This window comes from Neoarius graeffei, chromosome 1 (genome assembly GCF_027579695.1).
Source record: "Neoarius graeffei isolate fNeoGra1 chromosome 1, fNeoGra1.pri, whole genome shotgun sequence".
Lineage (NCBI taxonomy): Eukaryota > Metazoa > Chordata > Actinopteri > Siluriformes > Ariidae > Neoarius > Neoarius graeffei.
The window spans coordinates 102,676,016-102,701,290 of NC_083569.1; the positions used below are offsets into that span (position 1 = coordinate 102,676,016).

Here is a 25,275-nt window from a genome sequence, read left to right on the forward strand (position 1 = left end):
CGCACAGAAAGGCCCTCGCCAGCCACGGGGATCAAACACGGACCTTCTTGCTGTGAGGCGACAGCGCTAACCACTACACCACCGTGCTGCCCATTGTGTAAATTAGAAACCAAAATAATTGTCATTGGCTGAAACTGAAAGTTTCTAATGACAACCTAAAAAAAAAAAAAAAAAAAGGTTGTTATTGGCACCCCTGGTTAAGATGTGTTAAAAGCCTTAAAATAAATTAAATTTTTATTGCAGAAGCATAATCTCACACTGAAAATTGTAGAAAAATGTAACCTTTAACTCAAGTGAATTTAAAAAAAAAAAAAATCCCTGACTAAGAAATAATTATTTTTCAAAAAATCACCTGTTCCACAATTATTGGCACCCATAACAATTCCTGGAAAATAAATGTAATTGAAGCATTTCTGTCATTTCTACTGTAGTTTATAAAGTTGATCAGAGTATCTAGGAACCTTTAATTCGTAATTCATCACATCCTGTTTCCCTGGGGTATAAATATGATGTGACACAGAGGCCTATTTCTCTTATCCGCTCTTCAACATGGGAAAGACAAGAGAACACACCATTCAAGTAAGGCAGATGTGTGTCGACCTTCATAAGTCAGGCAATGGCTACAAGAAAACAGCCACTCGCCTACACCGGCCCATATCTACAGTCAGAGGAATCATCAAGAAGTTTAAAACAACTGAAACAGTGGCAAAAAGAGCCTGGATGAGGATGCAAGTTTATCTTGCCACCACACACAGTGAGGAGGATGGTAAGAGAAGTAAAAAGTTCTCCAAAGCTCACTGTTAGAGAATTGCATCAAAAAGTAGCATCCTGGGGTCACAAAGTCTCCATAACAACCATCAGGCGCTATCTACATGCCAACAAGCTGTTTGGGAGGCAAGCACGGAAAAAGCCTTTTCTCACTTACAAGCATAAACGTAAACGTCTAGAGTTCGCTAAGCGGTACTGGGACTTCAACTGGGACCGTGTGCTTTGGTCAGATGAGACCAAGATAGAGCTTTTTGGCAACAAACACTCTAATACATCACGAAAGATGAGTATGCGGAAAAGCACCTCATGCCCACTGTGAAGTATGGGGGAGGATCGGTAATGCTGTGGGCCTGTTTCTCTTCCAAAGGCCCCGGGAACCTTGTTAGGGTGCATGGCATCATGAAGTCTTTGAAATACCAGGACATTTTAAATCAAAATCTGGTGGCCTCTGCCCGAAAGCTGAAGATGGGTCGTCACTGGGTCTTTCAGCAAGATAATGACCCTAAACATGTGGCCAAATCTGCACAAAAATGGTTCACCAGACACAAAATCAAGCTCCTCCCATGGCCATCTCAGTCCCCAGACCTCAACCCAGTTGAAAACCTGTGGGGTGAGCTGAAGAGGAGAGTGCATAGGAGAGGACCCAGGACTCTGGACAATTTACAGATTGTGCAAAGAGGAATGGTCGAATATCCCTCTCTCTGTATTCTCCCATCTTGTGAAATGTTATAGGAGAATATTAAGTGCTGTCTTGTTGGCAAAAGGGAGTTGTACAAAGTATTAACATCAGGGGTGCCGATAATTGTGGCACCCATGATTTCATGTAAAATAATTTCTTAATGTGGGATTTTTTTTTTCCCCACTGAATAAATGCACTTGAATTAAAGGTTGGATTTTTCTCTTTTTTTTTTTTTGCATTGTTGTCCTATGTTATTTAAAAAAAATAAAAAAAAGAATTTATTAGAAGCCTAAGAACATATCTTAATGGGTGTGCCAATAATTGTGGAGGGCACTGTGTGTGTGATGGATCTTTTTTTTTTTTCCATAAATGAATTGTTTCTATTCAAATAGCATAAGTCTTTAGATTTATGTTGCTATTTTACATTAGCCTACATTTTTTTTTTTATTCAGTTGGATTAAACTAATTTAAATTAATAAAATGCATTAAAAAGATATTTAAAAATCCACCCCTGTGACTGAGTAAACAAATCCCTTGCTTATTCCTCCTGGATGCCACTTTGAGAAGTTTTGAGGCACTAGGCCTATTCGCATTGTGATTTGGTCCAATCTGGCCAAAACTGCCTCCTCCTTGGGTTTTTTTTTTTTTTTTTGGTTGATTATTGATTTTGTATGCTAGTGAATAAGAAAAAAATAAAATCTCCATGATGTGAATTTTAGCCTGCATTATCACTTCCTATGATAGTGTTTGCCAAATACGTTAGTATTAAAATGGAAAAAGCAGACAAATTAAAATGAAACAATTTAAGAGGGAAGATTTTTGATGTCTAAAACATGCCAATCACCCCCCACCCAAAAAAATAATAATAATCTCACATTCTTTGTACTTTTATATTATTGGTGCTAATCTAGAATGAAGATAAAATGTCCACATGCTCAAAATTCTGCATGACAACTTCCATTCATCCATCCATCCATTATCTGTAGCCACTTATCCTGTGCAGGGTCGCAGGCAAGCTGGAGCCTATCCCAGCTGACTGTGGGTGAGAGACAGGGTACACCATGGACAGGTCACCATTTCATCACAGGGCTGACACATAGAGTGCGTTTACATGCACATAGAGAAAATCGAATTTCTGCCGTTGCGCGACTGAAATCGAAGTTCTAAATGCCATGGATACACCTTAGCTAGGCTGAAATTGAACTGAACTTGATTTCTCGTAATTGAGCTACACGACCTAGATTATGCGATTTTTGCCGAGCTACTTGGTGCATGTATACCCTATCGAGCTACTTACTTCAGCACTGCCCCTTCCGGAAGTGACGAGACCACAAGCAGGAAACATGACAGCCTCGGTCGGCATGACAGCAGTAGTAGTGAGCAGCAGAAGAGGTCAGGAGGAACAAACGAAGAAGAGAAAATGGCGAGCAGAAACGTGCACTTCTGGAGCAATGAGGAGACCGAGTTCATGCTCCTTCAGCTTAAGGAGTTGAATATATTAAAATTCTTGGTCGGGAGAAAAACGCGCAATGGAGAACACGGAACTGATAACTTTGTTTACACTCTTGAATAGCTCTTCATGACGACAACCGGAAGTGTACCAACACGATGGGGCGTGTAGCGCCACCTGTGGCTCGGGTGCACAATGTACCTCACACAATAGCTCGATTTCCTTGTGTGCATGTAGGATTGGATTTCTCTGGCACCCCTGCTGGGACCCTTAGCTCGATTACTGACAGCAGCTCGATTTGGATGTGCATGTAAACGTACTGAATGGAGACAAACAACCATTCACACCTACGGTCAATTTAGAGCCACCAATTAACCTAACCTGCTTGTCTTTGGACTGTGGGGGGGGAAACCGGTGCACCCAGAGGAAACCCATGCAGACACGGGAAGAACGTGCAAACTCCACACAGAAAGGCCCCCATCGGCCACTGGGCTTGAACCCAGAACCTTCTTGCTGTGAGATGACAGTGCTGACCACTACACCACCGTGCCGCCATGACAGCTTTGAAAAATAAATTATTTTATCATGGTTTTTGTTCTCCAGTGTAAAGTTTTATAATTTTGTGCCTCAAAAATATGAATAGAATGTATAAACATTTGGATAAGGCCAGAGGAGTTTTTTTTTTTTTTTTTTTTTAAATGCATATATGAGTGGTGTTCATATTTCATAAGATAAATCACACTACCTGCTTGTGAGGTTGTAAAAGGTTGCTTAATATTGTGGAATTATTTTTTTTTAATCTTCCCATTATAGAAATTTAATAATCAAAATTTCAGCCAATACCGATGGCTTATTTTCTGATTTCTTAATTATTGTTCTGTCAAAGGAGCTGGACTATGAGCTGTTGAAGGAGATCAGGCTGGAAGTGGTGGTCAGAAACAAGGCAGCTTATCACAAGTCAGTGGTGATTGGCAAGCCCAAAGTGTACCCCTTTAAGATCAAAGTGATTAATGTGCCAGAAGGCCCTCGTTTCAACCCCATTGTCAAAACTGTCTACATCTCTGAAGACCGCACCACCATTAACCTGAAGAAGGTCATCGCCACTTACACGGCCACGGACAGCGATACACAATTAACTGCCACTAATATCAGGTGAGAAATGTGAACTAAAATTCCAGACTTGACGCTGTTTAAAGAAATCAAGGCTGTCCAAAAACTCCAATTTATAAAATCCCACTCCAAGGAAGCTGACTTTCTCTTTATTAAAACTTCAGTTCATTACTTATCCATGGATGTATGACTGGGCTGGAATATCTCTTTAGACATTATAGCATTGTCAGATTTATTAATGGTGAATAATATTTCAAGTTAATTCATTTATCAATCTTCAGAAAGTGCTTCATGCTTATCAGGGTCACACTGAAATCCAGTACCTAAACAGTCATACACTCCTTCACAATTTTGAATATCCAGTCCATTTCCAAGCATGTTTTTGGACCATTTTTATTAAAGCTTTCTTGAAGGGCATTTTGGCCTGAACTGTACACCAGGAGTTTAGTTTGTGTTTAAAATAGTGGCTAATGAGAAGAATAGTATTCATTAATATTTTAATAGATGAGAGAAGAAGATTAGAAAACATTCCATATTGTTTATTAAAATCACCATTGGCAAGATATTTCTCTTATTACATCCACCAAGGAGGTTATGCTTTCAGTGCCAATTTTTTTTTTCCCCTCTCCCCCCTTCCTGCCTGGAAGCAGGATTGCACAAAACCTACTGACCCAATTTCAATGAAACTTGGTGGAAGGGTGTAGCATGAGCCAAGGAAGAACCCATTAAATTTGAGTGGATCCTAGTTGTAGGCTTGACCCGCAAATTTATTTTCACCTTCTCTAATGTTGAGATACTCAACATTTTAGAGAAGTTGAGTGCTCAACAATACCATAAATCTTAAAATCCAGTAGATGGCAGTAATGTTTAACAGTTGCAAAATATCCAGTGTTGAAATAGAATGACTCCATATCACAATCATCTGTACCCTTGAATGTGAATCGTGATATGGAGGCTTCAGCGAGACACAACCATATTTTAATAGTTTTGGAAATGTATCCAGATGTATCACATTGTTGCCATTGAAGGTTTGCATATCACAGAGTTGACAATTGTTTTTGGCAGAGGTCTGTGCTTTCTGAGTGCCCTTCTTGTTCTTTTGGTTTCATGTCGAATCACATAAACCCAGTTTGTTTACTTTCACCAATGTTCATTCTTGCAGCCACCTCACTCTCGCATGTTTGTTTAAAACACTGAAATAGAACATGGAGGAAGTTTATATTATGAATGAATTGACTGTAAATGTCATGTGTATATGGTGGTCATGTCAGTAAAATGCAAAAATACACTTGGAATTATGCTGTTATAGCAATAAGTTCAGTTTTTTGTTTTTTTTCTAATTTTTATCCCCCACTGGCTGAAAGGCCCGAAGGGGGATGATGTCTGTCTGTCCGCCCGTCCATCCCGGGAAGGGTACTCGCCTTCTAAAATCAACTCCTCTCTCAATTTCTGGAGGAATTTCACGAAACATGATAGGATTCTTTGTTACATGTCGGTAATACGCATATTACAATTTCGTTTAATTCAGTAACGTTTTACCAGAGTTACGGCCTAGTTGCTAGCAGGGGACATTGTGCACTCGGAGCACCCTTGTTTATTCCTCTTACTGTCATTAACTTTTAAATAACTTTAATTAGCTATTTTGGTATAAGGGCTGAAATTGTTTTTCTTAAAAATCTTTTATTGCTGTAGGTATGTAAAAGTTGATGCTCACAACTGGGTGACCATTGATGAGAAAACAGCTGAGATCAGATTGGTCAAATATCCTGACTACGAGTCCAAGTACCTGATCAATGGGACTTACTACATCAAAATCTTAGGCATCACCAATGGTAAGATAGCCAAACATGTAAGTAGCCATGTGGCTGGTCTTTCAGAATGTGTATCATACAACCCAGTGATATAGATGTCTGGATCAGGCAACTGTAACTGTTTGAAATATGTAAAGAATTAAATAGCTATAGGATAATAATAAAGAACTGCAGGTATAAGACTGCTTTCATCTTGGAGAAAACATCATGTCATGTTGTCATTTAAGATGAATGAAGCATTTCAGCATGTCTTCTTATATGAGAATAATCAACTTCAGGGTAGTAAAAGTAACTCTGCACTACACCACCCGGTCATTAAGCATAACCCGAACTTTAGTTCTTAGAGTTACATGATAAGATCATATACAGTTGCATCAGCTGTGATTTAATATGTCCTAATGTCTCAAACCTTTCCATAGATTTTCCAGCCAAAACTGCGACAGGAACTCTTGCAATTCAGGTGCAGGATTTCAATGACCACTGTCCAGTTCTGACCAGCTCAGTTGAAACGCTGTGTTATGGCAAAAAAGTAATGTACGTCACAGCCATGGATGAGGATAGATACCCCAATGCTGAACCTTTCCAATTCACTGTGGTTACTAAGGAAACAAAAGAGAACTGGAACGTTGAGCGTCTCAATGGTTAAGCTTAAAACTCTTTTACTCCAGTTTATTTGTGCTGTAACACATAATATAAATGCTAAATGTAATCCTTGTACTTGTTTTTCCTTTATGTATCTCATGACTAATGAATTCCTTTTCCAGAAACAACAGTCATTTTGCGCAGCCAGACGCTCCTGTGGCCGGGATATTACACAGTGGCGCTGAGTGTGCAAGACCAGCAGGGAAAGTCCTGCCAACCAGTTCAAAAGCTTCAGGTAACCGTGTGCACATGCACTGAGGCACAAGTGTGCCAACCTAAGACACGGACCAGCCTGAGCAATGTACTGGGAGCACGTGGCGTTCTGGCATTACTGCTCGGAATCCTACTACTCTTGTGTGAGTACCATCACCTCAGCCTTTTCATGTTCTCTGCTTTTCTGCATTTTTTTCCATTAACTTATCTGCAGACCAATGATGTACTGAGCCTGTGTAACATGCAGTGAAGGGCAGGATACAAGTGCATAAACTCAGTGTATGCTTTATTCCAGTGTGTAGTCGAGTCACTAAATGAGTCTCGAGTCCCTAGTTATTCAAGTCAGAGTCAAGTCCAAGTCATTAAAGAAAATTCCGAGTCGAGTCCGAGAACAAGACTCCAACTGCACCATTTGACGGTGGCTGTTGCTGGCTTTATGTGCAACCATCTCTGCTACTGTGTTGGACTAACATTCCTGCTTGACTACCCCATTTTAATTAACAGGCTACAGATAAAAAGCTTGTTCATCGCTCAGCAAGCCCCGCCCACTATCAACAAGGCAAATAACATGAGAGAGGGTTAACACTAGCTAGTTCATCAGTCAGCAAGCAAGCCCCACTATCAACAGAGCAATGAACATAGCATGTCACTTCCTTCTCTGGATGGAGTCTTACCAAATGACGATTGAAGTTTGAGGTTGTCTCTGTCGTCTCCTCAATAGTTCTTCTACATACCGAACACATAGCAGTGCTTCTCCACCCCACCCCCCACTACACAAGACGTCTGTATGGGGCGTTCTCTCCAGGCATTTTAGTGCCATTAACATTAGTTTGTTCCTGAACATGATGTTTGAACAGGTGAATGTACATCCTCTTGCACAAAATTAGCATAAAAATTAATGTAGAGATAAATGTGCCAAATTATTATGCCATGTTACAAAAAATAAAGAAAAAATAGTCTTCGTCTCCAGTTTACGAGTCTGAATGCAGTTAACGCACGAGTCTGAATGCAGATAACGCACGAGTCCGAGTCATCAGTGTTCAAGTCCAAGTCAAGTCACGAGTCCTTAAAATTGGGGCATGAGTCAGACTCAAGTCTGAGTCCTGGACTTGAGTACTACAAGCCTGCTTTATTCAGGCAAATTCAATAATCCTAAGTAGAGCTTATATATGGGGTCCAAACACAGGTAGGCAACATCAGACATCCAAGGTTGAAAGACAGGCAAAAGTAACAAAAAAAAAAAAATAATAATAATCCATGAAAACAAGAAAATGAGGCTTGGATGCAAAGACACATGTACAGTATGATAAGACTGTTACCCCTTTTCCACCAAATCAGTTCCAGGGTTAGTTCGGGGCCAGTGCTTAGTTTGAAACCGGGTTTTCTGTTTCCACTGACCAAAGAACTGGCTCTGGGCCAGAAAAAACGGTTCCAGGGTAGCACCAGCTCTTTGCTGGGCTAGAGGAAAGAACTGCTTACGTCAGTGGGGGGGCGGAGTTGTTAAGACCAACAACAATAGCAAGACCGCGAGAGGGCGCCATTTTTAAAAAAGCGACGAGATATCATGGATGCAGTAAAGCAGCAGTGGTCTGTGGAGGAGAAACGCGAAGTCATCCATTCTTGTTGTTGCTGCTGCTGCTTGGCTAACATTAGCCAAGTGAGATTAGATACAACTTTATTGATCCCTTTGGGAGGGTTCCCTCAGGGAAATTAAAATCCCAGCAGCATCATTACAGATAAACAGAGAAAAGAAATAGAGAAAACCTTCAAGATAAATTCAAATAAATTAAGTATTTACATATACAAATATAAAAAGAATAAGATATGGGGAAGAGAGGAAGGGGGGAGGGAGAGGGGGGCAGCAGGAGAGATATTGCACATTATATTGCACATTGTCCGGTATTGCTTATTGTTAGGCTAGGCTACTGCTCCTTCCTGTCCTCTGTCGTCCTGTTGCCCCTCCTCCCCCCCCCCCAGAGAGGAGTTGTACAGTCTGATGGCATGAGGGACAAAGGAGTTTTTGAGTCTGTTCGTCCTGCACTTTGGAAGGAGCATTCTGTCACTGAACAGGCTCCTCTGGTTGCTGATGACGGTGTGCAGAGATGGCCAGCTTGGCGCACCAGTTCTGTAGTTAAAGGTTTACAAATACAAGTATGTCACCTTCTAATTCATCTCATTCTCATTATCTGTAGCCGCTTTATCCTTCTACAGGGTTGCAGGCAAGCTGGAGCCTATCCCAGCTGACTACGGGCGAAAGGCGGGGTACACCCTGGACAAGTCGCCAGGTCATCACAGGGCTGACACATAGACACAGACAACCATTCACACTCACATTCACACCTACGGTCAATTTAGAGTCACCAGTTAACCTAACCTGCATGTCTTTGGACTGTGGGGGAAACCGGAGCACCCGGAGGAATCCCACGTGGACACGGGGAGAACATGCAAACTCCGCACAGAAAGGCCCTCGCCAGCCACGGGGCTCGAACCCGGACCTTCTTGCTGTGAGGCGACAGCGCTAACCACTACACCACCGTGCCGCCCCACCTTCTAATTATGGATTTAAAAATTATACCTAGTTACAATGAGTTAATGGTGAGATTTTTATGCAGTGAATTTTTAATGGATTGGACCTGCAGCTTATTAAATCTATTTTATTAGAAATCAGAATATGAAAAGTTCTATGATGGTAAGATAAGTTAGGAAAAGGGAGATGTATGTTGTCTGTTATGCTTGAGCTGCCTGAAGCAGTGAAAACTGTTAACTGTGTTTGCAGTGATTCCAGTGCTTTTGATGTTGTGTGAGTGTGGAGGAGCTGCAACTCTTGGCAAATTCCAGGCCTTCCCCTTTGAACAAAAACAGCAACTCATCAGCTATCACACTGAAGGCCAAGGAGAGGATAAGGTAGTGTGTTATGCTTCACGCTTGATGTCTGGCTCTGAAGTAGAGCAGCTGTCTTATAGCACTTCTCCACCAAACGATGCGGTTTGCCATGGCTTGACAACAAATCCAAACCAAGTACTATGCATATCCTGGCTAAGTAAAATAAGTTTCACTGAAGGTTACTAGGACTTGATAGGCACAAATTTTTAAATTCATTCATTTCCAGTACGTGCTTTCTTCACGTCAGGGTTGCGGTGGATCAGGAGCCTGTTCCAACAACACAGGGTGTGAGGAGGGAATACAATCTAATTAGGGTACTAGTCAGTTGCAAGGCACCATGCGTACACACACACATTTACACCTGGGGCAATTGAGCCCATGTTTACATTAGACCGTATCAGCGGATCATCAGATTAACGTTTTTAAAACGATTAGTGTGCACACAGCAACACCAATACACGATTTGCGTGCACATAGCAACGCCAATACACGGATACGCTCGGCTCCGCAGGCATCCTGCGCTCCAAATCACTCCGCCCTGAACAGCGAGTGCCCTCTGGAGGGTGCGCACTCCGGCCCTGCGCAACTCACACAGCGCGCGAGTGAAGTGCACGAGCCACGATTCGGGACTGAGCCGCTGTGTGTGTGATCCCAGCGCATATCACTTACTACTTGCAAGTGGAAGGATGGCAAGCCTAAAGACAATCATAACTACACAATGGGCAGTATTTGCATCAGTATTTGCAGTATTTTCATACTACCCCGATTCCAAAAAAGTTGGGACAAAGTACAAATTGTAAATAAAAACAGAATGCAATGATGTGGAGGTTTCAAAATACCATATTTTATTCAGAATAGAACATAGATGACATATCAAATGTTTAAACTGAGAAAATGTATCATTTAAAGAGAAAAATTAGGTGATTTTAAATTTCATGACAACAACACATCTCAAAAAAGTTGGGACAAGGCCATGTTTACCACTGTGAGACATCCCCTTTTCTCTTTACAACAGTCTGTAAACGTCTGGGGACTGAGGAGACAAGTTGCTCAAGTTTAGGATAGGAATGTTAACCCATTCTTGTCTAATGTAGGATTCTAGTTGGTCAACTGTCTTAGGTCTTTTTTGTCGTATCTTCCGTTTTATGATGCGCCAAATGTTTTCTATGGGTGAAAGATCTGGACTGCAGGCTGGCCAGTTCAGTACCCGGACCCTTCTTCTACGCAGCCATGATGCTGTAATTGATGCAGTATGTGGTTTGGCATTGTCATGTTGGAAAATGCAAGGTCTTCCCTGAAAGAGACGTCGTCTGGATGGGAGCATATGTTGCTCTAGAACCTGGATATACCTTTCAGCATTGATGGTGTCTTTCCAGATGTGTAAGCTGCCCATGCCACATGCACTAATGCAACCCCATACCATCAGAGATGCAGGCTTCTGAACTGAGCGCTGATAACTCGGGTCGTCCTTCTCCTCTTTAGTCCGAATGACACGGCGTCCCTGGTTTCCATAAAGAACTTCAAATTTTGATTCGTCTGACCACAGAACAGTTTTCCACTTTGCCACAGTCCATTTTAAATGAGCCTTGGCCCAGAGAAGACGTCTGCGCTTCTGGATCGTGTTTAGATACGGCTTCTTCTTTGAACTATAGAGTTTTAGCTGGCAACGGCGGATGGCACGGTGAATTGTGTTCACAGATGATGTTCTCTGGAAATATTCCTGAGCCCATTTTGTGATTTCCAATACAGAAGCATGCCTGTATATGATGCAGTGCCGTCTAAGGGCCCGAAGATCACGGGCACCCAGTATGGTTTTCCGGCCTTGACCCTTACGCACAGAGATTCTTCCAGATTCTCTGAATCTTTTGATGATATTATGCACTGTAGATGATGATGTGTTCAAACTCTTTGCAATTTTACACTGTCGAACTCCTTTCTGATATTGCTCCACTATTTGTCGGTGCAGAATTAGGGGGATTGGTGATCCTCTTCCCATCTTTACTTCTGAGAGCCGCTGCCACTCCAAGATGCTCTTTTTATACCCAGTCATGTTAATGACCTATTGCCAATTGACCTAATGAGTTGCAGTTTGGTCCTCCAGCTGTTCCTTTTTTGTACCTTTAACTTTTCCAGCCTCTTATTGCCCCTGTCCCAACTTTTTAGAGATGTGTTGCTGTCATGAAATTTCAAATGAGCCAATATTTGGCATGAAATTTCAAAATATCTCACTTTCGACATTTGATATGTTGTCTATGTTCTATTGTGAATACAATATCAGTTTTTGAGATTTGTAAATTATTGCATTCCGTTTTTATTTACAATTTGTACTTTGTCCCAACTTTTTTGGAATCGGGGTTGTACTTTTATACTCTTTAATGAAAAGTGATACAAGGCGGAAGTCCGCGCCGTTTTTCAGCAGTGGCGTCACATGACCAACGCCAGCGAATCAGGAAGGTGGATGTCACAGTGACGTTGTCCAATGAGACGCCAGCTAGAGCTCAGCACAGCGTATCCGCGTATTCTGAATGTTTACACAGCACCGGAGCTGACACGATCTGGATTGAATACGTGGACGCTGGCGGATTCCCGTTTCCCGGCGCTTCCAGGCGGTTTAATGTAAACGGACAGTGCATCCGCGAAGAAAACGAGACAGATACGGTCTAATGTAAATGTAGCCTTAGAGTCACCAATCCATCTACTGGCTTGTTTTTGTGGGAGGACAACCTAGAGGAAACCCTTGTGGACACAGGGATAGCGTATGAGAACCTGAAACTCCACATTGACAGTAACAATGTCGAACCAAGGACCCTGAAGCTGTGTGGTGGCAACAGTACTTTCTGTCCCACGGTGTTGACATTGTTAATACAACTTGATATTTAAAAAAAAAAAAGATTTGAAATGAAACTGCTTAATGCCAAGTTTGTTTTCGCTGTGTAGCTGGGGCTGAATTTCAAATGCCTTTGTATGGTATTCATGAGCGCACTAGGGAGAGCATGTAGCTCCATTATGTTATATTCTATGAAGGGTGCAAACAAAGTGAATAGGAAGCCATTTGGGATTTTCCCTTTTTCTGTACGTAAAGAAGTAAAAATGAAACTTTAAATGACTGCTTAATACTGAGACATTGCTTCTTGAATCCCCCAGAAAAAGGATTTTTGAAAAGAGCGAGACATTTTTAGAGTCGCACTACTAGCTTTCTACTGACTTGTTTATTTCATTTGCACTAGCAGTGCTGGCGCAAATTGTTACTCTCACTCAGGATCTTTCTTCTCCTAACGTTTATTAGGATGCTATTTCTCCCTCAGTTTTCAACCAATCATTACCAGATTTCACATGAAGAATACCTCTGGGCTGAATTATGTTGCTATGACTCTTGGTGGTGATTCAGCTCGTTGATCCGGAATGATCCATGAAAAATGTGATTTTTTTTTTCAATCACTTAACTCTGTCAGTTTTCATGATTTAGATCCCCCCCGAGCTATTTATTTATTTATTTATATTTTGTTCAGGGCGGCAGGGCACAACTTTTCCTCACTAAGCATCATTTTTCTATTTCTTACTGTTCTGGATCTTTCGGGTACGGTGACCAGACGTCCTGGTTTATAACAGCTAGTGCAAATTACTGTGACTTAAGTCACTGTCTATTTATTTATTTATTTACCTTTTTTTTGGGGGGGGGGGGTTAGATATGTGATTTTGATTTTAGCCAGAGACGTTAATGTGTATGTCTGTGGCTGCATTTGACCATTTGATATTCAGCACTATTTTTAGTGCCACCCACATCAAGGCTTGGCTCACAAGCCTTGGGATCTGGGCAAGGAGGGTCACTAAATTCAGGATATTTGAGTAAAGCTTATGTGGTGGTGGTAGTAGGAACAACCTGGGGGATTATTGGGAAGTCACATTGCACTGATCAGTGGAAAAATGGTATGCAGTGGTATTGCCTCATGGTCCAAAGATTGAGTTTGTACCTCAACAATGCCAAGGCCACCCATTGCAGGGTGTACAGGAGAGTATAACTGGCCTCACTCTCAGAAGAAGCAATTGTTAGTCCTCACCATCTCTCATTCCAGCTCAGCTAGGGGGGAGGTTAAAACTTTTTTGATGTTTTGCTTTTTAAAAACATACCCTCTTCTGAAAACATTCTCAAAACAAATCAGTAAATATTTTGTGTTGTAGGAGCTGTTTGAGGTTTTGTGGGTGTGTTGACATGTCAACTAACCTTTTTTTTTTTTTTTTTTTTTTTTTTTTAATAATGGAGAAAAAACATGTGGGTCAATTTTGTAAGAGTTGTTGAAATCCTACCAAGATGATCGTAGGATTGCATGGTAAATTGCAGTGTTCTGTCTCCCTGTTTCCTCAGGAATTATCGCTGCTCTGTCTGACGAGCCCGAAAGTAGACGGTGGCAGCAAAGAACAGGTTGGAGCTGGATGTGGAGCATGTGAAGGCTGGAATAAATATGGCTGGGAGTCCCGTGAAGGCTGGAATAAACATGGCTGGGAGTCCCGTGAAGGCTGGAATAAACATGGCTGGGAGTCCCGTGAAGGCTGGAATAAACATGGCTGGGAGTCCCGTGAAGGCTGGAATAAACATGGCTGGGAGTCCAAACACCGTGTTAAACATGATGCTGACCATGTTGATAACCTGATAGCTGTAACTGAAGGATGTTCTGAACATTCTGCGCATGCCTTTGATTACATGGCTGTATCCGAGACCTTTCTAGGCAACTACTTTTCAAATGTTAGTACTTTTTTTTTTTCACAGACTGAAAGAGAATAGAACTTTAATACAGAATGACAGCATGTCGTATTAATTCAACTCACAGGGGCTGAGAAATTAGCACTTAAAGTACCATTACGCAAAACACAAACATGCATGCTTGTGTTTAGAAACAAATCCATATGGTTAAAAAAAATGAAAGATGTATCTTTTGCAAAGTAAAAATCTCATCTCATCTCATTATCTCTAGCCACTCCATCCTTCTACAGGGTCGCAGGCAAGCTGGAGCCTATCCCAGCTGACTACGGGCGAAAGGCGGGGTACACCCTGGACAAGTCGCCAGGTCATCACAGGGCTGACACATAGACACAGACAACCATTCACACTCGCATTCACACCTACGCTCAATTTAGAGTCACCAGTTAACCTAACCTGCATGTCTTTAGACTGTGGGGGAAACCGGAGCACCCGGAGAAAACCCACACGGACATGGGGAGAACATGCAAACTCCACACAGAAAGGCCCTCGCTGGCCCCGGGGCTCGAACCCAGGACCTTCTTGCTGTGAGGCGACAGCGCTAACCACTACACCACCGTGCCGCCCCAAAGTAAAAATTGTTCAGTTAAACATACATTTTCAAGATGATGTCCCCCATGTGGACATGTATTGACTGGAATTTAGGTTGGGATTTAAAGGGGAAGCCTGGCACAGCACTGTTCATGCACATTCATTCATTCGCCTTCAGTAACTACTATATCCTGGTCTAGATCGCAGTGGATTCTGAGCCTGTTCAGGAAAAATGGAGTGTGAAGCAGGAATACCTTATGAATGGGATGTGAGCCATGAATCAGGGGGACACCCACACCAATATAAACATGTAAAACATCACAGGGGACCCTGAAACTCTAATGGCACCATTAGCCACTGCGCCACCATGCTGCCCTGTTTACACTCATTCTCACAAACATTCACTATCAAGTTTGTAAAAGCTTGGCTACAGACTTGTTCTTTTTATAGATCATGTTTGGCTCTGCAAAACTGCATTAATAACATTTAATTTGGCTTTATATGGAATGATTTTGGTGGAATAGTAGTTTTCACATCCACAGACCCTGCAACACAGTTTTACCTAGACTTGAGACTTATAGTTTGCAGCTAGAATATTTTCTGCCAAGTCCAACCTACAGAAATGTTCTTTCTGTATCCTACTATTTTATGAAGGCCAAAAAGTCATTGGATAATGCTGTTTTATTTTGCCAACTCTCCAGCTGGACCAGGTTGATCTTATTTTGAGTGTAAATGTTGTTGTTATCTGCTGTGTGACTGACACATGGATTAGCAGTGTTGAGTTCTGATGTCCTGTGTGTTGTTGCAGAAAGCACTGGATATGGTGAAGGAGGAAGCTAGTGCAAACCAGCTGCTGAGGTTTGATGATGAAACCTGCAACTCAGTCACAGGCTCCTTAGAGGACCTCTGTGACTATATAGATGATGAAAACAATCTGGATTTCCTTGATTACCTCGGGCCTCAGTTCAAAAGGCTTGCTGAGATTTGCTGTGGCTCAGCCATCAAACTCGAGGCCAGCTCCACTTCCATGCCTCCCAAAGCAGTCTCCTCCAGTTCACAAATGGGCATCAAAGTAGAAGAAGCTGTTGGTGGTGTCCACAGTGAGGCGACCTCAGTCTTTGCATCCAGTTCCTCCTCCACCACCCAAATCGCCCAAACTACAAATTCTAGAGAGTGTATTCTCACTGGAGGCACCACATCGGCAGCCACTGTTGGCCAAATTCTTCCCGTCCAGCAGCCAACTGTCTACCTTTCCTCTACCCCCATGTATGTGGTGGAGCAACATCACCCCACCTTTCTGATTTCTAGTCCAACACCAAGTGTTCAAGAAAGCAATGTGGTGCTGGTGGAGAAAGAGCGTATCAACATGGTAAGTGCTACCCAGAACACCCTTCCTAGGCTGGGCTTGCAGCAAGCACATACTAAAGTGCTGGTGGATCCAGGTATTGGAGGCACAGTGGTGCATGGGTTCTCTGGCCACCCTGAGCCTCAGGGCACTGTTTCTGGTACCCTTCGGGTTGTAGAAAGGCAAAGAGTAGAGAGCATGGAGCCTGTACATGTGGTGCAGAGCTTCTCACACTCCAGCATCAACTAGAATCCAAGTATGAAGGCCCAAGGGGAAAGTAGAGGGATCATGGATTTAGGAAACGCATCAGTTATCCCAAGCACCCTTTCAATGTTGCAGCAAGATGTACCTCTATTTCTTATGTCAAATGGTAGCACTCACAAAAAGGTGTGAGAAGAAAGGGTTTCGGTTGTCGAGAAAAGTTTCCGGTCAAGCTCCACCTCCTAATGCCACAACAAACACAATCACTCATTCTACATGCTGCATTCTACAGCCCAGAGGAGCAATTTGAAAAGCAACCAGCAAAGGGAAAAGTGAAGACTTTGAAAATCCATTAATGCAATTTACAGGGATCACCATGAGTACTTGACTAATCGAGTGCACATTTATGGAACCTTCTAATCAGTTAGTAAAATATTACTACTATGAGATTTGAATGAGTTTAGTGTCTGACGTTCAGCATTTGGACAGACTGGATGTTTGCATCACTGTTTTGTCATTTTGTTTTACATGTATGCAATAGTTGTTTGAATCTAGAGAACATGATTGGATTGTTTGCAATTATATATGTATATTTGACAACATCTACCAGTATATGATTAAGGAACTGCCCAATTCAACTGCTCATTCATTTCTTACTGGAAAAATTAACAATCACATAGTGAGATATGTAAATATAAAACAAGTTAATATCCATAACTGTCATTGCCACTTTAATCAGCCTGCAGGATCACAGATTTCTTGATTTTGCAGTTTGGAGATGTTTCTCCCAGTGCTACGAGCTACCTTTGCCTGTAAAATAACCAGTAAAATTATCAGATAAATGCATAATTTGTCAAAAAAAAAGTAGGTAATTTTCTCTGGAGAAGAGAGAGAAAGCATGAAAGCAGCAGATATTTAACTTTTTATGGTTTTGGAAGTACAAATGCAGAACTCTGATTTATACAACCCCAGTTCCAAAAAGGTTGGGACTCTGTGTAAATAAAAACAGAATGCAATAATGTGCAAATCATGGAAACCCTATATTCCATTGAAAAAGTAGAAAGACAACATATCAAATGTTGAAACTGGGAAATTTATTTATTTATTTATTTATTTTTAAATACATGCTCATTTTGAATTTCATGTCAGCAACATGTTTCAGAAAAGTGGGGACATGTTTACCACTGTGTTGCATCACCTCTACTTTGAACATGTTTGGGAACTCAGGAGGCCAATTGCTGTAGTTTTGAAAGAGAAATGTTGTCCCATTCTCGCCTGATAAACTATTTCAGTTGCTCAACAGTTCGGGGTCTCCTTTGTCATATTTTGCACTTCATAATACACCAAATGTTGTGTGGTTTTTTTTTTTTTAAAGAAGAAGAAGAAACCTTTATTCGTCACATGCACACTTCAAGCACAGTGAAATTCATCCTCTGCATTTAACCCATCTGAAGCAGTGAACGCACGCGCACACCCAGAGCAGTGGGCAGCCCAGAGCGCCCGGGAAGCAGTCAGGGGTTCGGTACCTTGCTCAAGGGCACCTCAGCCCACGGCTGCCCCACGTCAACCTCACTGCATGTCTTTGGATTGTGGGGGAAACCGGAGCACCCGGAGGAAACCCACGAAGACACAGGGAGAACATGCAAACTCCACACAGAAAGGCCCTCGCCGGCTGCTGGGTTTGAACCCAGAACCCTCTTGCTGTGAGGCGACCATGCTAACCATTACATCACCATGCCGCCCTAAATGGGAGACAGGTCTGGACTGCAGGCAGGCCAGTTTAACACCTTGGCTCCGTAGTAAAAGAGTCCAGCAGTTTTAATATGTGCAGAAAGCAGCTTGGCATTGTCTTGCTGTAAGAAGGAAGGCCTTCCCTGAAAAAGATTTTGTCTGGATGGCAGCACATTGTCCTGAAATGTGTATATATCATTCAACATTAATGATGCCTTCCCAGATATACAAGCTACCCATGTCGTGTGCACTAATGCAACCTCATACCATCACAGATGCTGGCTTTTGAACTGTGCACTGATGACAAGCCGGATGGTCCCTCTCCTCTTTAGCCTGGAGGACGTGGTGTCCATTTATTTCTAAAAAGAATTCCTACTTTTGATTCTTCAGACCTCAGGACAATTTTCCACTTCGCCTCAGTCCATCGTAAAAGAGCTCAGGCCCAGAGAAGGTGGTGGTGTTTCTGGATATCGTTTATATTTGGTTTTAACTTGCATTTGTGGATGCAGTAATGAACTGTTTTCATAGACAATGGTTTTCTGACGTGTTCCTGAGCCCATAGTGATTTCCATGTGTCTGCTTGTTCATGAACACGTGTCTGCTTTTAATGCAGTGTCTCCTGAGGGCATGAAGATCAGAGGCGTCCAATGTCAGTTTTCAGCCTTGTCTCTTGCATACAGAGATTTCTCCAGATTCTCTGAATCTTTTAATGATATTATGTACCATGGATGATGTGATCCCCAAATTCTTTGCAATTTTATATTGAGGAATGTTATTCTTAAATTGTTGCACTGTTTGCCCATGCAGTCTTTCACAAAGTGGTGAATCCCTCCCCGTCTTTACTTCTGGGAGACTCCACCTCTCTGGGATGCTCTTTTTACTGACTTTTTTTTCTTTTTTTTAGCATTACACAACTTTTTCAGTCTTTTGTTGCTCCCGTCCCAACTTTTCTGAAACATGTTGCTGACATCACATTCAAAATGAGCATATATTTTTCAAAAAACAAAATTTCTCAGTTTCAACATTTGATATGTTGTCTTTGTACTATTTTCAATTAAATATAGGGTTTCCATGATTTGCAAATCATCATATTCTGTTTTTATTTATGTTTTACATAGTGTCCCAACTTTTTTGGAATTGGGGTTGTAGTTATAATGGTTTGTTGTTAGCATAAATTGGTGTTAATTGGTGCTATGTAAAACAAAATGTCATGTATGTGTCAGGCTGTTTTGTTAAATTAATAAGTATTGGGTAATTGGGAGATTGTAGTGGCATACACATACACAAATTATACAGTTGCCTATTTTGAATATTTATGCACTCCCTGAGCAATGACACTGCAGTGCCTCCTGCTGGAATAAAACAGTGGAGTTTAAATGATTTCCGTTTCGTGTGTATGGGTGACTGACACACCTCTAAATTGCACAATGATTGTATACTGTTGCTACAAGCACTGGATTCATTTGTGTTGTAAGATTGATTGGTTTAAACTCTCTGTTAATGTATTGGAACAAACTGGAAGCCATCCCCCAGTTTCTTTTGAATTCAGAACCAGGTTTTCAATGCAAGACAGGAACAGCTTCTCACCCAGTTGTTTGTAGATGTTATCTATTGATTGTATCACTTGTTCTACTGTAGTTTTTAAACCTATTATGGTGGCAAGCTGTGAGAGGTGTCCCAGGCCACAACACTTTCAGTAATCATCTCTGTTTGTCAGCAGTCCTATTGAAGATCTCATCTCATCTCATCATCTCTAGCCGCTTTATCCTGTTCTACAGGGTCGCAGGCAAGCTGGAGCCTATCCCAGCTGACTACAGGCGAAAGGCGGGGTACACCCTGGACAAGTCGCCAGGTCATCACAGGGCCGACACATAGACACAGACAACCATTCACACTCACATTCACACCTATGCTCAATTTAGAGTCACCAGTTAACCTAACCTGCATGTCTTTGGACTGTGGGGGAAACCGGAGCACCCGGAGGAAACCCACGCGGACACGGGGGAGAACATGCAAACTCCACACAGAAAGGCCCTCGCCGGCCACGGGGCTTGAACCCGGACCTTCTTGCTGTGAGGCGACAGCGCTAACCACTACACCACCGTGCCGCCCTCCTATTGAAGATATCAAAGAATAAGATACCAACAGTTAGAAAATTTGCCACCATATTTGTGGGTCATTTTAACCAGGAAACTTTTTAAATTTGCCCTTTTTAAAAAAAAAATAATTGTAGTGTGTGTGTGTGTGGGTGTTGAATGATCTGTTTAAGTGCTATAGCTGAGAACGATGTAGAACTTTTAGAGTAGAAGTGTGGCAGACCTGAGGTGTTTTTTTTTTTTTTGGTTTGTTTTAAATCCAACCTCTGAACGAATGGTGACCGATTCTTCTAGCTCCTGCAGGATTTCTGACCAATTTGGCCCACTCCTACAGAAAGTTTGACCAGTCCTCTCCATTCCTGAAGAATTTCTCACAATTCTGCCCACTCCTGCTGAGTTTGAACAATCTCGCCTGCTTCAGAAGGAATTCTGACCCATCTTTCTCTCTCTCCCCCCTACAATCCAAGAAGTAAACACCTCTTGTCAATTTTTATACGGTTCCTGACACACACCTCTACTTTAGTGTTGTTGCTGTTCTCTGTGGTGAAGGGATGCACTGTTTTAGATTGTTCATACTCTATATATTGTAAAAAAGGGATTTATTTCATTTCAAGGTTACCAATCTCTGCTACCAACATTTAACACAATCCTTATTTTAAACAGTAATTTTGAGATGGAGGTTTTATCTGTTTCAGTAAAAGATGTTTGATTGAATAGTATGTGCAATTTTTATTTTTACTTTTATTTTCAGAAAACCATGAAGTAACCGTGATTTGTAATGTCAATAAAGATTGGTTACTCATATAAACACTAATATGAAAATGGGATGTTGTGGGTTTTTTTTATATTGGTGTCACTGATTTATGTTTTTTTTTTTTTAAAGGAAAATAAACATTCTAATTTATATGAACAGTGTGCAGTACTTGTAGTGCCAGCAAATCCTAGAGTGTCCTTTACATAACTTGGTTTTGTGTTGTTTTTGTGTTTTTAATTAAGCATGCACAGTCTGCAACTGAATGCAGGATACTTGTGCTCAGTGTCCCAAAGGCAAACCCCAATTGTGCTTGACAATGAACCAGCAAATTAGCTTCATGGTTTCGTGGTCTGGATTAAAATTCATGTTCATTTGCTTGTAATTTTGCTTGTGAAACTAGAGTTAACATGCAGTTTTGTTGTAGAGAGGGGGATCCAGTGTGTGTGTTAATCTGTAGCTTGGTAAACTGTGACTTTATCTGGTTAATCGCTTTAAATTAAGGCCCTCAACAGTATGTGATTGTTATTGCTTTCATTCATTCATCTTAACTGCTTTATCTTCCTAAGCATTGCCAATCCTGGAAACACCAGTCAATCATAGGTACCATGTCCATGACTGGGCAAATACATATTAACACCTAGGGGCAATTTAGTATAGCCAATCCACTTACTTGCATGAAACACACATGGAGAGCATGTGAATCTCCACATGGACAGTAACCAATCGTCACAGTTCATCAAGGGCACTTCAACCATTCCTGCTGGTCAAGAGAATCAAACCAGGGATCTTTTGGTCCCAAAGCTGTTTAGCCCATGGCTTCCTGAGATACAGTGTTATATCCAGACAAATGACAAAGGGGACATAAAGTATATTAAAATGTTGGGCCACTATATGCTTACAGAACAGTTTTAATGTGTCTTGGAACAATTTCTACAAGTCTCTGGAATTGTTCAGGAGCAATGAACACACTTCTTCCAAAAATAAAATATTCCCCAAGTCCATGTTTTGATGATGATGGTGGAGAGCACTGTCTTACCTGTCACTCAAATCTCCCACAGGTTTAATCATATTAATTTTTCATTTCAGCCCAAGTCACTGCAATAAAGATGCCTTTTTATGTGAACTGCCCTGAATGTACCCATCATGAGCCAGTATTGCCACTGCAGTATCTCACCTCAACACCCAACAAAATACCATTATGATGTCTTAAAACGCACTCACCACGAAACCTACTGTCATGGACTTACAATAATATGAGGATTTCCGAATGACACATTTCCCATCAATAATAATCAATATAAAATAAGAAAAGCCTTAATAGTTTGTAAGAGACAATATTTCCTTTTTGATTTATGAGCTTTCTTCTGACAAAACACATTATGTTTCTATCATGTGGAAGATGCAGCTACAGTTGAAAAAAAAGATTTTATTAATCTCAAAACCAAAGGAAGCAAAGTCAGAAGAAATCAGGATATCAAAACACTGTGAATAAGGCTTGGCACCTCAGGAACACACTGCAAAAAGTAAAATCTAACCAAGATTAAATATCTTAAATCAAGGCAAAATATGTTTGTTATTTGTCTGCCAAGATAATTCTCCTTTCCAGGCAGGTTTTGTGTAAGAGTATTTCACTTACTTTAAGCATTTTTCCCTCAATTATCTTAATAAGGTATTATAACTTATTATTGAGATTTTATTACTGGTTATGAGTAAGTTCTGTCTTAAAATGAGAATTACCATAATTTCATCGATGTTGTATTAACCATGACAAGTTTGTCAAAGTCAGAATTTCTTATTTCAAGCATCTTATCCTTTCTTTTAATCTCTTAACACAAAACAGATAACTAAATTAAATTAATTGTTGTATTGTCAATCTGGCAACAAAAATAGGCTACAAAATGGATTGGTTTGTTGTTTTGATTTTGATTTATTTGGCGGTCTCAGTTAAACACTTACTTAAACAGAGCACACCAGTATGCCCAGATGAAATAGTCAAACTGTTGGTTGGGGGACAAAGTATCTAGCATGTTAAAATGAGTAGTACAACTTTACTTGTTTTTAGTATAAATACACTAGTTTTAAGGCATCTGTGGGGTTTCTAAAGCTAGATATATTTACTTGTTTTTAAAAATCTTGCCAAGTCAAATTTTCTTGTTCTGTTGGCAGATAATTTTGCTTATTTTAAGTAAAATATTCCTAATTTTATTACTTTTTTTTTCTTGTTTTTGTAAGCCGGGTTTTTGCAGTGCATAAACACTGAACTTTATGTCCAAGTGATTTTTTGTGTGTGAATATGCAGAGTATGTGGTGATTGGGGATTAAGTCCAGGTGTTTGTAATCAGTAGCCAGTTGACTGTGAACGTGGCAATAAATGTGTGTGCTGGAAACTGGAATTCATGAGAATCATGTCTGTAGTTCAGAGACTAGTCTGGGAGTTGGTGTTCCTCACCAATTCTGGTGTAGGCATGACAGAACCGTCTTCCAAAAAGCTCACTCATCCCTTTTCTACCAACAGGAAATGGGTTCTGTTCTTATTCATGCACCAAATTTTGAGTTGTTCAGCACATTTCAACCAAAACTAAGTTGGTTCAGAACCGGAAAAGTTGGTTTCCAGCTTGAACCAAAATATAACTGGTTTTTACAGCATGAACCGTGATGACATCAGTGGGTGTGTCATTAGTTTGGAGAGGAAGCAGAGCGCAGCAATGGAGAACACAATGGAAAATGATACATCTTAACAAAAAAAAGGCCGAAAACAAATATGTGCAATAAGAGAAAGCTCGCAGGTAATCAATGCGCTCTGCCATACTGCTGCTATTGTTTTCTCCTGTTGTAAAATGTGCAACGCCCTTCATTCATGACACATCCTTGATTATAATGGCTCCGTTCAAAACTGGTGAAAATGTGGGCTAGTTTGCTGGCACCAAGGTTCAAAGAATCTTGAACGTGACTGTTTCAAGAACCCATTCCCTGTTGGTCGAAAAGGGGTATCTAACTGTTTTTTGACCAACAGGGAATGGGTTCTTGAACCCCTGGCACATCAGAAACAAATACAATGAGACTGCATTTCCGCAGAGAAAATGCAAAGTGTGCTTGCTGAGCTGTAGCAGAACAGCTATCATGCTAGCATGCCAACATGCTAATGCCAACATGCTAACAACTAGCATGCTAACAGTTAGCATACTAACAGCTAGCATACTAGCATGCTAAAAGCTAACATGCTAACATGCTAAAAGCTAGCATGCTAACATGCTAAAAGCTAGCATGCTAATAGATAACATGCTAACAGCTAGCATTCTGACATGCTAATGATTAACATGCTATTTGTTAAAATTCTAACACTTTAAGGCTAATATGCTGACAGCTATGATGCTAACATGCTAATGGCTAGTATTTTAACTTTTAGCATGCTAACACGCTGAGGGTGACATGTTAACAGCTAACATGCTAACAGTTAGCATACTAACATGCTCAGACAAACTAGCTAACAGCAAACATGCGAACTCTGCATGCTACCATGCTAATCCTAACATGTTAACAGCTCTCATGATAACATGCTAATGGTGAACATGCTAACAACTCGCGAGCTAACAGCAGGCATGATATCGTAATGGGTAACATGCTAACAGCTAGCATGGTAACACGTGAATGCTATCCTGTGTGTGTGTGTGTGTGTGTGTGTGTGTGTGTGTGTGTGTAAGTATTCCTAATAAAGTGGCCATTGAGTTGAAGTTGATTTGCTGTCAAAATCTCAAATGAGCAGATCCTTGCCAAATGCATCATCACCTATGAGAAAAAAATGGACGGATGAAAGCAGACATCCCAAGTCTCCCGGAAGTTCCGGGAGTCTCCCGCATATTGATCGTGGCTCCCTGATGCCCGCAAATTGGAGAATATCTCCCGGAATCTAGAGCAAGCAAGCGAGAGCGTGCACACGAAACATTAATGTCTGCATCGCGCATATGACAGAGTGCGCAAGGGAGAGCGAGAGAGACTGCGTGTGTGCCTGTTCATGTAGCACATGCTAGACAAAGAGCATGCTGATTGATTTACAGACATCCCAACCTGCAGAAACTCAACCCCCCCCCCCCCCCCCCCCCCGCTGATGGGGAAAAAAGTCATGCGGCATGAATGAAAAGTCAGGCGTCACGACACCTCCCTGAAATGAGTTTCTGCAGGTTGGGATGTCTGTGAAAGGCAAGACAAAGACGAGTGCGAGTCAGAACTGATATCATGTGTGTGATGGGTGATTTGGCCTGAGGTGCCATATGAAGTTTGGTGGATGTGTGGTGAAGCGTTACTGAG

The 25,275-nt window shown here is 41.3% G+C and overlaps 1 protein-coding gene across 1 annotated transcript in view; it reads left to right on the forward strand.

Moving 5' to 3' along the window:
* LOC132878976 (desmoglein-2-like protein) overlaps positions 1-21,065 on the forward strand; it is a 41,620-nt gene extending 20,555 nt beyond the window's left edge. The window contains exons 8-14 of the mRNA XM_060913700.1: positions 3,784-4,049; positions 5,700-5,839; positions 6,238-6,459; positions 6,583-6,816; positions 9,450-9,577; positions 13,920-14,297; positions 15,652-21,065. Of these exons, the coding sequence (XP_060769683.1) occupies positions 3,784-4,049; positions 5,700-5,839; positions 6,238-6,459; positions 6,583-6,816; positions 9,450-9,577; positions 13,920-14,297; positions 15,652-16,437 (2,154 nt within the window). The 3' untranslated portion in view covers positions 16,438-21,065. The remainder of the gene's footprint in view (positions 1-3,783; positions 4,050-5,699; positions 5,840-6,237; positions 6,460-6,582; positions 6,817-9,449; positions 9,578-13,919; positions 14,298-15,651) is intronic.
* The last annotated feature ends 4,210 nt before the right edge of the window (positions 21,066-25,275 follow it).